Source organism: Aureobasidium melanogenum, assembly GCF_000721775.1.
Source record: "Aureobasidium melanogenum CBS 110374 unplaced genomic scaffold scaffold_19, whole genome shotgun sequence".
Lineage (NCBI taxonomy): Eukaryota > Fungi > Ascomycota > Dothideomycetes > Dothideales > Saccotheciaceae > Aureobasidium > Aureobasidium melanogenum.
The window spans coordinates 286,248-298,385 of NW_024470071.1; the positions used below are offsets into that span (position 1 = coordinate 286,248).

A 12,138-nucleotide genomic window follows, 5' to 3' on the forward strand; every position below is an offset into this window, starting at 1 on the left:
ATAGACGCGCCCCTGTGGAAAGGCGGTCTGGTCACTATCAGAGGCTGGAGGAGAAGATGGAAGGAGTGGGAGGAAAGTGAGAACTTGAGAAATCGTGGAAGTAAGTCACCAGATCCTCGATCTGTCAGACCTGTGATTCTTTTTTTCTTTCTTTTTTTGGTGTATGGAATGGTAGTTTATTCATACTCAGAATAGTCTTCGTTTCCAGCAATAGTGAGCGAACATGGACCGAAGGTCGTTGTCATCCAGTCACTCTTCAGCGTGGTCTACCTTTGTCTCGAACCTAGCTGTTGTCCTCTAGAGGATTTCGCCCCGTGCTCGCTTGCTCTATCTTTACTAGTTTCTTGGACTGGTTGTAGCGACAATGGCCAGTCCTGATTAGCGAAGACCCTCTCAACTATTGAGGATTTGCTTGGCTTGCACCGCTGCTTCTCCATGCACTCAAGATCAAATCAACAATGTGATCAACCCCCTTGCCGTTCTTGACCTGTGCGAAGATAGTGGGTCCGCCCTCTCTGTGTACCTTGTCAACAACGACCTATCATGAAAAAGTTAAGAGAACATACCTAATCTTCCTTGCATCTCTGTCCATAACTCCAAGATCAGCGCCGATCAATTCGGCCAGATCAGTCTTGTTGACAATCAGCAAATCAGACTGGGTGATACCAGGACCACCCTTGCGAGGAATCTTGTCACCTCCAGAAACATCGATGACATAGATGATAAAGTCGGCAAGCTCACGACTGTAGTTTGCAGCCAAGTTGTCACCGCCAGACTCGATAAGCAGCAGTTGTGTGTTGAACTCGCGATGTAGATCCGTCAATGCAGCCAAGTTTGCAGAAATATCCTCACGCACAGCGGCATGAGGACAGCCTCCAGTCTCGATAGCGCGGATACGTTCAGCAGGCAAAGCCTTGTGTCTGGTCAGGAACTCGCAGTCCTCGCGGGTGAAGATGTCGTTGGTAACAGCGGCAATGTTGTACTTTTCGCGGAGAGCAAGACAGAGGGCTAGCATCAGGGCTGTCTTTCCGGATCCAACGGGGCCACCAATACCGACTGTGAAAGCTCTCTCGCTGAAGTCTCGGCCTTCCACAATGGGCATTTCTCGGCCCAAGAAGGAGCCAGGTCCGTCCAGAATCTCATGAGTGTGTCCGTGGTCCACGGCATCGTGAGAGTGGGAGTGAGCTCCGTCGTGCGAGTGGGAGTGAGACATGATGATTCGGGGTATAGAAGCTGTGAGAGTAAACAATTGTTATAAGTCAGAAGTCTGGAGAGCTTGATGTCGAACGAGGGAAGGGTCTTTGGTGGGGTATCGGGCACGGACCCGGTCCCTTATCGTGCCCGCGCTATCGGCGACAACATATAATTGTTCATCTTTCGGCAATCGACACTGATTTAACATGGGGTACTGACCAGTCTCTGCGGTAGCATGCGAATGTCAGTCCAGAGACCAGATCAAGCAGCACTCAAGATCTTCAGATGGAGGTGAACTTCAATCAGCTTTGCGATCCGCCCGGAATCTGTGACAACTCTACACATATCTATATGTCTAGTCTGCGGCTTTTCCTAATACACGTACTCGAAGTTCGGGTTCTGCTTGTCTGTCAGATTGCTGAATGCTGTATCGTTCAGCGCAGCAGCTTCACCACTCTCACGCATGCGAAGTCTGATCTTCTCCTTGCGCTTGTTTTCCCAGATGAACGCATATCTCAACACTCCAAAGAGCAAGAACTCAATGCAGTTTGCCGTCAGAAGAGAGCCGATGCCCAAAGGGTATGAAGGTGCCTGCTCTGATCTGTAGAAGAACGGACTTGCAATGTTGCCGATGCACGCGCCAAACCAGATCATTCCGGACACTATCATCTTCTTTGACTGTCCGCCTGTGTTGCTGGTGACAAGCGATAGAGATAGTACAAAAGATGCTTGGTATGAGCCAGTCAAATAGCTGTGTTTGATGTCAGCTCAGGTTCATGGTAACTCGACCAAAGGGACTGGGACTGACAAGCAGATTAGTCGTCCCACATAGGCATTGTCGGGTGCCAACAAGAAACCCAGAGCACCCGCGATTGTTGGTAACATGAATAGCGCACAAACAATTGTACGGCTGTTCTTGGGCAGATACCTGTTTGCCACAGCACCGAGACCGATCCAGATGACGACTAAAGCTCCTTGTGGGATACCAAGCAACGCCGTGTGTAGGGTGTCAAACCCTAGACCTTTGATGACCAAGGTACTGAAATTACTGATTCCTGTGCGAGTGAGGGCAAAGTCAGCCTATTTGCATGTCGGTTCGTGTATGCCACTACTCACCTCCATTAGGTATGTTGGACACAAAACCAAGCAAGGTGAACAGCCATGTCTTGTAATCAAGATAAGCTTCCCTGATCTGATCCCAGTTGATACGTTTCTGCTCTACGCCAGTCTGGTTGCGACGCATGCGTGCGATCATGATCAACTTCTCATCACGAGAAAACCCTCTGAAAGTCGTAGGCGAGTTGGGGAGAAGCAAGCAGAGGACAAGTGCCCATGCCGAGCAGAATGCGCCGACAATCAAGAACTCGTAGCGCCAAGAGGCGAGAGCACCATTGATGTTGCCAATGCCATACCTGTAGCAGCATTAAAGACCAAGTTTGTCTGACATATTGGAATGTTCTGCTCACCCGATGAGGCCACCTCCGGCAACCCCTACGCCATTCCACACATACCAGGCCGCAATTCGAGATGGCTGCTCTTCGCGCGTGTAGTACATGGACGTGATGAGCATGAACGCCGGATCTGCAATCGCTTCAAAGGCTCCAGAGAGAATACGCAATGCCGCCAGAGCTGAGAAGCCATTTGCAGCAGCCTGACACATGAGAAGAGCTCCCCAAAAGAAGATGTTGAACGACAGGTACCATCCGGGTCGACATCTTTGCATGATGAGATTGGATGGAATTGCCCATACTAGCCAGCCAAAGTAGAATATGCTTGACAGCCATGAATATTCTTCGCCCGTCAGCTTCAAATCTGTCTTGATCCCAAAGATCGCCGCGTAGGAAAGCGTTGTCTTGTCGACGTACTGCGCCGAAGGTAAGTTTTTGTCAATGCCAAACTCGATATTGCCTCTCGACCCACGTAGAAAAAGTAGCATACACCCAACAATGGCAGAATGCGGGTGTCTAGCTTGCGCTTGAGTCTCTTCTCATCGGCCTGATCAATTGATTCATCATTAGGGTAGCGACGGAGTGCTTCTGCGTATAGATCTGCCTGGTCGTTGTCGAGCTCTCTTGAGATAGGCTCTTGAGGCTTAAAGTCGATGTACTCAATCTCTTCCTCTTTAGCTGTATCATCATGTTTGTCCATGGTTGATTATGAGTAGTATTAGAAGTCGACGACCCGGCATATCGAAGGGACCGACCTATCTTGTATAGACTTGACTGTCATGCTGAGGTCGTCCGGTGAGAAGCCCGCAAACAATACAAGTCATCGTCAAAGGATGCAAAGTCAAGTCCATCCCCACCATCGGCATCTGATCTTGGAAGATGATCAGCGCAATGGTGCTGCATCTAAGCGTGGGGTAGAGGAGTTACACCTTGGCGATTGTGGTTGTTCCACCAATGATTGTCCAGAAGCCTTGAGACGAGTCATCCACCCCAGATCAACTCCGCCATGTTATTCTGTTATACACGACTGTTCAGCGGGGCTCTTAGACGAAAAATTCTCCTCTTACCAATGTCTTGAGCAATCTGACATAGTACTTTCTGCTTTAGGGACCTCAACAGCGACGGGTGTCAGAGTTTTTTTTTTTTTTTTTTTTTTTTTAAGACTCAAGATTATGCTCAAGATTCCGAGTCGCAGCCGAGAGCTACCACCATGTTCACGATCATTTGAGAGCATTTGTAGACTCTTTTGCCTATGGACAGATGATGGATACCAACAACAGAATGGGAAGATCAACGTGAACCCAATTCATGAGATAATTGAATACAGACCTGAAACTCGACGAGTGGATTCGAGAACAGCACATTGTACTTCTCGTTTGCTGGATTCTGAGAGACGCTAGCTTTTTGTGGCTAGCCAGTCAGGTGCGCTTGCCGCCAAAATGTTGGTTGGCGAATCCAGCAATGTATACAGGATCAGGCAAGCTTATTATCAATCAGCATTCTGGTCAAAGAACTAGATGTGCTCCGAAGGCGAGGTTGTTGTAGTCACGTCGGAGATCTGGAGACTCGTGCGATAGCGTTGCCCTAGTGCGCGTTCGAATGATTTGGTTAATGTATTACTTACCCTGACAGCTTGGATATCGAGACAGTGTTGGACAGGAGCTGGTACGGTGAATGATGTATGTCATCAGAAATGCTATCCGTGCAAGGTCAGAACTTGTCAGGTCCTTATAGACTCACAGCATTGATCCCGGACTAATTATCACATGTACAGGCTAATGTTGTCTAGAGGCTTTCTCTGCAGACCGCTAGTTGTATGAGCAAAGATGGTTGAAGTCATTGAAAAAGCAAGAGAACCTGAGAAAAAGCCGACCATGATGTTATTAGATGCGTGGTATCGACAATAGTAGGTAGAAGATTGACCTCCTCAGATCAGGTATGACAGACCAACAAGGACCTGAGACTTTTATGCACTTAACTCAAGTAGTAGTAGTGTAAGAATGCCGACCGTCTTATGTTGACATTGAACTAAGAAAGTACTTGGAGAAGGCTGGAGGCGGTGCATCAGCCAAAATTGCCAAGCGCTGAGGACACAAAATCATCACATCAAACTTCCATTCGTACCTCAACTCCTCTACCAACTTATCTCAATACGACCACGATAAGATGACCGGATACATCGTACACGCGGAAAATATGAGCAACAGTCTTAGGGCTCAAACTGGTCCGAGAAACCAATCAGAGGCGATCCTCGTTGATTGCCCAGCCCTTTCCTACGCAATACGGTGAATACGACCGTACTCGCTATACGGTCAACAACAATTTTGATCGCAACTTGTACGTACTGGAGAGGCAGTGCTGCGTAGGTAAGGCAGACATGTAAGATGCAGCATATAATACAGAGAACTAGTCTTCTCTCCATTTCCATCACCTCATCTTCACCTCTCCCGCCTTTGTGCTTCATCCAAACGATTTTATCTTCAATCCACCATATCTACTACAATGTCCGATTCAAATGATGGGCAAATCCACTTTGTCTTGTACCACTACACCCCGTCTATCGTAGCTGCAATCATATTCGTGGTGCTCTTCGGACTTGGTTTTGTCGGCCATGTCTACTACGTCTTCAAGCTGCGTGCTCGCTACTTCATTCCCTTCACCATTGGAGTTCTCTGTGAGTATGGAAAGTCGTGTTCTTTCAGCACAAGCTGACTTGTCACAGTCGAGTGCATAGGATATGTGGGTCGTGCTCTTTCGCACAGTGACAAAGAAGCTCTTGGTCCCTTTATCATGCAGAGTCTCCTGATCCTGGTTGCTCCTGCTCTCTACGCCGCTTCGATCTACATGGTTCTTGGGCGCATTATCCGTCTTCTTGATGCCGAAGAATACTCTATCGTTCGCACCAAATGGCTTACCAAAGTCTTCGTCATCGGCGATGTTTTCTCTTTCCTCGTGCAGTCTTCAGGTGCTGGACTTCAGGCCAAAGGCGATCTCGACGCTTTCAACCTTGGAAAGAACATTGTCATTGCTGGACTTATCATTCAAATCGTCATCTTTGGTTTCTTTGTTGTTGTGGCCGGCCTCTTCCACATTCGAGTAAACAAGCTTCCAACTGGTGCTTCTGTAGATTCAAACCTGCGCTGGCGTAAGCACATGCACAACTTGTACTTCTGCAGCGCTATCATCCTCATCCGCAATTTGATTCGTGTGATCGAGTACGCTCAAGGAAACGACGGGTACATCATCACTCACGAGTGGATGCTGTACATCTTCGATGCTGTTTTTATGCTGTCAGTGACTGTCAGCTTCCTCGTCCTACATCCGAGCAAGCTTCTTGGCAATGGACGTATCCCGATCAGAAATGAGTCTCAGCTCTATGCCATGGAGAGTGGCCGGTCTCAGGTCAGTACACATTATCGACAATCTAAGCACGAACGCCGACTTACTCACATGCATTATAGTCGCCCCTACAGTCGTCGTCAACACCATTCAGCAAGGTCGACAGATCCTAGAACATCATAAAGAACGTCGAAGAATCCTCATAGCAGAACCCTCTTTTACATTGAGTGAGGAATGATTGTACACAGGTCAGGATAGACATACACGCGGGCTAAGGTTAGCTTCTCTCATGGCATCACCGTAAATGAATGCAAGAAACTTGTCCATATCGACATGCGCAGTAAGAGTTATTGATACTTGCGATCAAGAGACAGATTACACATATCACATAGTGCAGACAAAGAAAGTACTGGTGAGAGCTCAACCCTCAATCATCAAACATAGAACATAGGTCGGACGACATCATCATGCTCATGTTATGTGAGGCTTGAAAGAATCTCGAGTATGAAGGCGCAAAAAGATTTCAACCGCACCACGAACCAGAATCGAACCCACAACCAGCAAAATTAGATGCGTTACACCTAATATTCCCGATTAGACACACAAGAGGTTTGATTACCGAACAAGTGTGTACGCGCGAATCGGCTATTCCGCTCAGCCAAACACACCGTACGCATCATCTGACTGAGTAGGTGATCGCAAAGCAATCTTCAAAGACTATATAGTCTCATTCAGAGGCTCCGAACTCTGGCTGGTCCTCTATTTTCCGTCATCTTTCACTCGGCCTCGCTATCTCCCGCTGTCATGACTTTGCCGCGATCTTTTCAACTTCTGGTTCTATTCTTCTCACCTACATTATCATGACCAAGGCACGCAACAGACGCAACAAGCGCATCAGACTTGATGCAGCAAGGGATAATCTGTACAAGCTGAATGCCGACTTGAACGATCAGATCGAATGTCGCAAAGCAGCTGAGGCTGTTCATCCTGGAACAAAACCACGCATCAAGGGCGTCTGGACGAGATCGGAAGTACGGTATGTGATGCTCTAGGCAACTCCTACTTACCTCAAGCTCACTCATCACCACCAGCGGAATCATTGCTACAACTGATGATTTTGTCGAACTTATCTCGAAGGACGACGATGAATCTGGTGATGGATCCCATGTGGCCGAAGTGCATCGCGACCTTCTCTGTTTCTTCGCGCCCTATTACCGCGCTATCTTCACAGGGAACTTCAAGGAGGTTATGCACAACACTGTGATTCTAGAAATGGATCAAGCTTGCTGCAGCATGTTCGTAGAGTGGCTGTATACTGGATTCATCCCACAGCATGACCCCTGGAGTCTCTGTCAGCTTTACATCTTCGCTGATCAGACAATGAATCTGACCCTGCGAAGAACGATCATGACCCAACTCTTCGACTGCAAGTTCGACCCGTCGATCAACGATCCCAACACAGCAGCTCTACTGAGTTCATTGCCGAGCAACTCGCCCCTGACTCGTTACGTGTTCGATCGGCTTGTACACCACACTCGTCAAAAGGGCTGCCACTTCAGAAAACAAGAATACAACGATGCCCTCTACGACGGTGTCCCTGTCGACTTCGCTCGCGAGCTGAAGACACGGCTTGCGCCACATCGCGAAGTACCTCAAGACTGTCCATGCTGCCACTCGCCATGCAATTACCACGAGCACGACAACATCGAAGAATGGGGATTAAGTGAGTTAGACCTCCCATCAGTACACACATTTTCAGAATGAAATGCTGATTCAAGACAGGCTGTGGTGATTCTTGGTATCTCGAGCCTGAGAGTTATTGAAAGGGTAATTGTTGCTGTCGCTGAACAAACGACAGGCCGACGGGTATCAACAACTTCATTGAACAATGGTCCTAGATACGCATTCTTTTCCGGATAACTTAGAATTCAGAATTGAAACTATCAAAGACAGTGTCAATAGTCCCACGAATGTTTTAATGAAGGAGATGCATCACAAATGAGTTTTCTGTGGATGGTGAAAGTGAGACATCTAGGACACAGATATTAGTGAAACTTCCTCGCGCTTTTCAGTTTCGAGAAGTCAATTTGTTTCGAATCAACACTCCGGTTCGATCAAGACTCTTCTGCGCAGATCCTTTTGATCTTTTTTCCCCAACCTCTACATCCACCGCCATTGTCCAATACCATTCGCCAAGCCAGCATGGCGTCCTCGCCGTCGGTCAATGAGAGCGCAGGCATGTGGAATCTGGACAACGTCACGTATGGTCGTCATCCTGGCAATACACCAGAACCCAATCGCTGACAGAATAGCAGTGCAATTCTTGGGTGTACTACGGATACGATTCAACTGAGGTCCGGAGACGAAGACCATACCAGCGAGGACACCGATGAAGATGACTTCCAAACAGAAAAGTCAGAGACAACCTACAAGACCTTCCGAGCCAGTGTACAGAAGGAGCTCCTCTGTTACTTCTCACCGTACTACCGTGCAGCACTCAAAGGTGGATTCTCCGAAGCTGCAAGCAAATCGGTTGTTCTGGAACTGGATCCTATGGTCTGCTGCATGCTCGTTGGATGGCTTTACAGCGGCAAACTGCCCAAGTGGATTGAGTGGGCTCAGATTTTGAGCCTGTATGTCTTTGCTGACCGCACTGATATGCTCGCACTCCGCCGGGCCATCATGACGAGAATCGTTCACTTTGAAGTTGGTGACCGCATTCCACGCTTCGAGGTCGCTGCCATAGCGCTTAACTCCCTACCCTCAACTTCACCACTGTATCGCTGGCTCTTGGACGCCTACATACACCACTGGATGGCCGACTACGAAACACTTGACGACACGTTGCCGAACTGGTTTCTCGTGGATTGGGTCAGAGGTGCAGCTGCTCGAAAGTGCGAAGTTACCGAGGATGACTGTGGCAGATGTCCCTGCTGTGAATACAATGCCTGCAACTACCACGAGCACGAAAACATGGAAGAGTGGAAGTCCAGTAAGCCAACATACCCCTTACAAAGAATTGAGACTGACTTCAAGTAGCATGCTTCGCAGCAAAAGGCTGTAAGGCCAAGCGACCCGATAACGCTTGTCTCGTGGTCAACTCCAGTTCCAAAAGCATGGACCAAAGATAGTGTTGTCTTTTCGACTCTTAGCCTTGTATGGACTGAGATGTAATCCTCATCCTACTTGTGAAGAGTTGGAAGATCACACGAGGTTTGTTGATCTGAGTGTTGCCGAAGAGTGATGTGGAGTAATGTCTCTTTTGGGTGACAATTCTGGCAGGAGAGGAGGTGCGATCGAGGTTCTGGCACAAGTAGATCATGTATTTGCCTCCCGCGCATGCTCACAATGTTTCTTCAGTGTTAAGCTGGTGCGGCAATCTTACTCAAGGGCCAGGGCATAGCAATACATCAACGCCTGATCCACACGGAATGTAGCATACCTGATTTCAGCGTCGACGGAACTGTTCGCTTATGGTTAACACCAGAACCTCAATCAAAGAAGCTTGGTTGACCCATTGCAGAAATAGAAAGATATTCGTCTCTTGGTGAAGAAAAAAAAAGGCAAACAGATCTGGGATGATTTCGGCATCATCGCGCAAAAAGACAAAAGAATGTGCTCTCCATCAGGGAATCGAACCCTGGTCTCCCGCGCTTGACGAGATTTTACTCTTGACAAGCGGAAATCATGACCACTAGACCAATGAAGATGAGCCAGCTCAGCTGGTATTGGTTTGATGACCAGAATCTGGTCCAACAACATATAATGCTTTGATAATCAAAATTGGCTCACCTTGCCTCGAGCATGATGACTTCGGAGACTGGAGCCCGCGGACACATGATTACTGGGAGTTGTTCAAGAGCTTGCTGCTGATCTGTGCTTCGCATTGAGGATTGAATCTAGGTTTGCATGTTGTATCATAGAAGGCGGTGCAAGCAGAGCCGTTTTGAGCGATCTATGGCGGAAGTTATGGTTCATGACGGTCAGTCACGCGTTCGTGGATCAGACCAGCCAGCGACAAGATGAAAATGAGATTAAGTGAGTAATAAAATTGATTGATGTTGCTGCGCTGAGTGGTATAGTTCTGGTAAAAATGAGCAAGTTCAAAAAGCAAGTTGGGAATAATCCTCGTCATAATCGTTTGACCCCAGGCCAAGGACCATGGCCGTAGAAATGCAAAACACCTCCAACACCTTGCTAGACAGTAAACAAGAATTCCCTAAATGGTAGAAGATCGAAAGAAAGTGGCCACTGATTTGAGTGGCTGAGAAGATTTGAAGTTGTGTCGCGCATCGTGAGCACCATGCCAAGTAGATTTATTGGATCATGGCCTTGCAGAGCCACATTTCCCAGTAAGTTCGAAGACCGAGGACCGTGGCTCTACCATCGTTTCCACCTTCAGTACCATCAGGGTCACCAATCATGGCAGCGAATACCCAGTACATGGCGACAGCCCAGGCGCTGATAGACACAGCCATAGCGACGAAAGGCGAGAGGACGTGGACCAGTAGTAAGCTTGAAGCACTCTTTCCCTGAACGATATTGAAAGAGTAGATTGCTCGGAGTTGAAGACGATTTGAGCGGGCGAGGAGACAGCAAAGCTCATCTGGAAGGGACTGGCGAGAGGCGGAGAAGAATCGAAGAGGATAGGTCAGGACGGTGAAGAAAGAGATGACCAAGGACCAGATACAGAGGATGAAGGAAACCAAGACACAAGGACCAGATAGGTAGAGCTAGTATATTCCGTTAGCAAGAGAGGAGGTGAAAGTAGATGTATCAAGTGACATACCAGTATCTTGATAGCCTTGGATTCGAGATGCAAACGTTGATCGACCAAGTCATCGTCCTCGTCCGAAGACATGCTCGAGCGACCGTATGGGCTATGTCCAAAGTAGGGATTGTATCGCTCGGTCATGTCTGGGGACCTGCGAGGCGACACAGTGGCCTGCTTCTCGAGATCATGGTCGCTATCATCTCCTCGCTTCTCATTCAGCTCTCCTGAAGAATTCCGGACGACCGCGGCAGCCGGTGGTTTGGGTAGTCTCGAGGGAGCATTCTGGGCGATATGGAAAGTGTGCTGCGAATCGGAATCCGAGGCGTTCGAGTGCGGGTACGATGAGCGATCGGCCATTGTCCAGCTTAAGTCCGGGGGGGTTGCAGATACAAGGCGGCCTCAGTTGACACGCAAAGGTCGACGGGATGTTATAGACGACGTTCAGACGAAGGGCTCATGTCAGTCTCGCATGACCGGCCGTCGTGCTTCTTTTGACATGTCTGCCAGACGAAATGCCAACAGAAACGAGTAGCCCCAAAAGTCTTGTAGTCTTGGGGCCAAGCCTTGGCTCCAATTTTGGGTGCCGTCTGATCTGCCTGTTACAGCCTCGTCGCCGATGCTCTGCCATCTCTATTGCTTTTATCATGTTTGCCATTGCCATGATGCCAATCGCACGACTCAAGACGTAGTCGCTGCTCTTTGCCCTTTGTTGTCTTGGTGAAGCACACTTTCAGCTTCTGTTGGCACGGTAGACACAGCCCCTCGTATGCCAAGACGCACGTTTGGTCACTTTGTGCTCGCCCAGTTCTCTTTGCTTCTTGTCCGCTACGCATTCGTCCTTTTCCAAGCCCGCCAATACTCTCGTTTGTAACACTTCGACCAAACTGCCCCTTTGACCTGCGCCCTGAGCTGCATTCACCTCTTGTCGCACCAAATATTCCAAGACTCATAACATGCACTTGGCCCGTTACTCATTGCGACACGACCGAGCAAAATAGTCTTCTTACGGATAGCCGGCAGCCATGCCTTCTAGGCGTCGTCCAATCTACGTAAGCTCCCAAGACTCCTATAATCTATCTCGCCGAGCACTGCCCTATACTTCTAAAACTACTAGAGTCTGTCCTCAGTTTGGCATTACGTCTAGTTTGAGACAGCTCCAAGAGTCATTTGTGTCGGTCAAATCATTACTTTCTTTTCTGCTGTAGGTCTACTCGAGCAGTCACGGCTTCCCGCGGATGATCTACCACCGTCTCTGATATGTGCCCAGCCAAGAGCTCTACTCAGCCCTCAATACCAAGACCCTTGATTGGGCGCTTGTCTTTGACTCGTAACAGCGAAACCATGTGTCGTTCTGGAGGGTGGCTTGCTCAAATCGACAAAAAT

The 12,138-nt window shown here is 48.5% G+C and overlaps 6 protein-coding genes across 6 annotated transcripts; 3 read left to right on the top strand and 3 right to left on the bottom strand.

Moving 5' to 3' along the window:
* Positions 1 to 397: 397 nt before the first annotated feature.
* On the bottom strand, positions 398 to 1,213 carry M437DRAFT_54317 (urease accessory protein UreG; the record flags this gene model as incomplete). The annotated part of the gene is made up of 2 exons (XM_041022669.1): positions 398 to 515; positions 567 to 1,213. 2 exons carry the CDS (start codon positions 1,211 to 1,213, stop codon positions 398 to 400), a joined length of 765 nt encoding a protein of 254 aa, XP_040877577.1.
* A 242-nt stretch (positions 1,214 to 1,455) lies between these two features.
* Positions 1,456 to 3,342, bottom strand: M437DRAFT_68097 (MFS general substrate transporter; the record flags this gene model as incomplete). Its single annotated transcript, XM_041025056.1, has 6 exons — positions 1,456 to 1,531; positions 1,580 to 1,945; positions 2,003 to 2,249; positions 2,311 to 2,606; positions 2,706 to 3,058; positions 3,133 to 3,342. The coding sequence occupies 6 exons, from the start codon at positions 3,340 to 3,342 to the stop codon at positions 1,456 to 1,458; spliced, it is 1,548 nt and encodes a 515-aa protein (XP_040877578.1).
* A 1,802-nt stretch (positions 3,343 to 5,144) lies between these two features.
* M437DRAFT_86644 (RTA1 protein) lies at positions 5,145 to 6,154 on the top strand (the record flags this gene model as incomplete). Its single annotated transcript, XM_041028502.1, has 3 exons — positions 5,145 to 5,316; positions 5,365 to 6,044; positions 6,104 to 6,154. 3 exons carry the CDS (start codon positions 5,145 to 5,147, stop codon positions 6,152 to 6,154), a joined length of 903 nt encoding a protein of 300 aa, XP_040877579.1.
* Positions 6,155 to 6,841: 687 nt separating this feature from the next.
* Positions 6,842 to 7,804, top strand: M437DRAFT_86645 (uncharacterized protein; the record flags this gene model as incomplete). Its single annotated transcript, XM_041028503.1, has 3 exons — positions 6,842 to 7,017; positions 7,073 to 7,704; positions 7,764 to 7,804. 3 exons carry the CDS (start codon positions 6,842 to 6,844, stop codon positions 7,802 to 7,804), a joined length of 849 nt encoding a protein of 282 aa, XP_040877580.1.
* A 379-nt stretch (positions 7,805 to 8,183) lies between these two features.
* On the top strand, positions 8,184 to 9,112 carry M437DRAFT_86646 (uncharacterized protein; the record flags this gene model as incomplete). Its single annotated transcript, XM_041028504.1, has 3 exons — positions 8,184 to 8,242; positions 8,297 to 8,973; positions 9,021 to 9,112. 3 exons carry the CDS (start codon positions 8,184 to 8,186, stop codon positions 9,110 to 9,112), a joined length of 828 nt encoding a protein of 275 aa, XP_040877581.1.
* Positions 9,113 to 10,297: 1,185 nt separating this feature from the next.
* Positions 10,298 to 11,112, bottom strand: M437DRAFT_54168 (uncharacterized protein; the record flags this gene model as incomplete). The annotated part of the gene is made up of 2 exons (XM_041022645.1): positions 10,298 to 10,714; positions 10,771 to 11,112. The coding sequence occupies 2 exons, from the start codon at positions 11,110 to 11,112 to the stop codon at positions 10,298 to 10,300; spliced, it is 759 nt and encodes a 252-aa protein (XP_040877582.1).
* Positions 11,113 to 12,138: the final 1,026 nt, after the last annotated feature.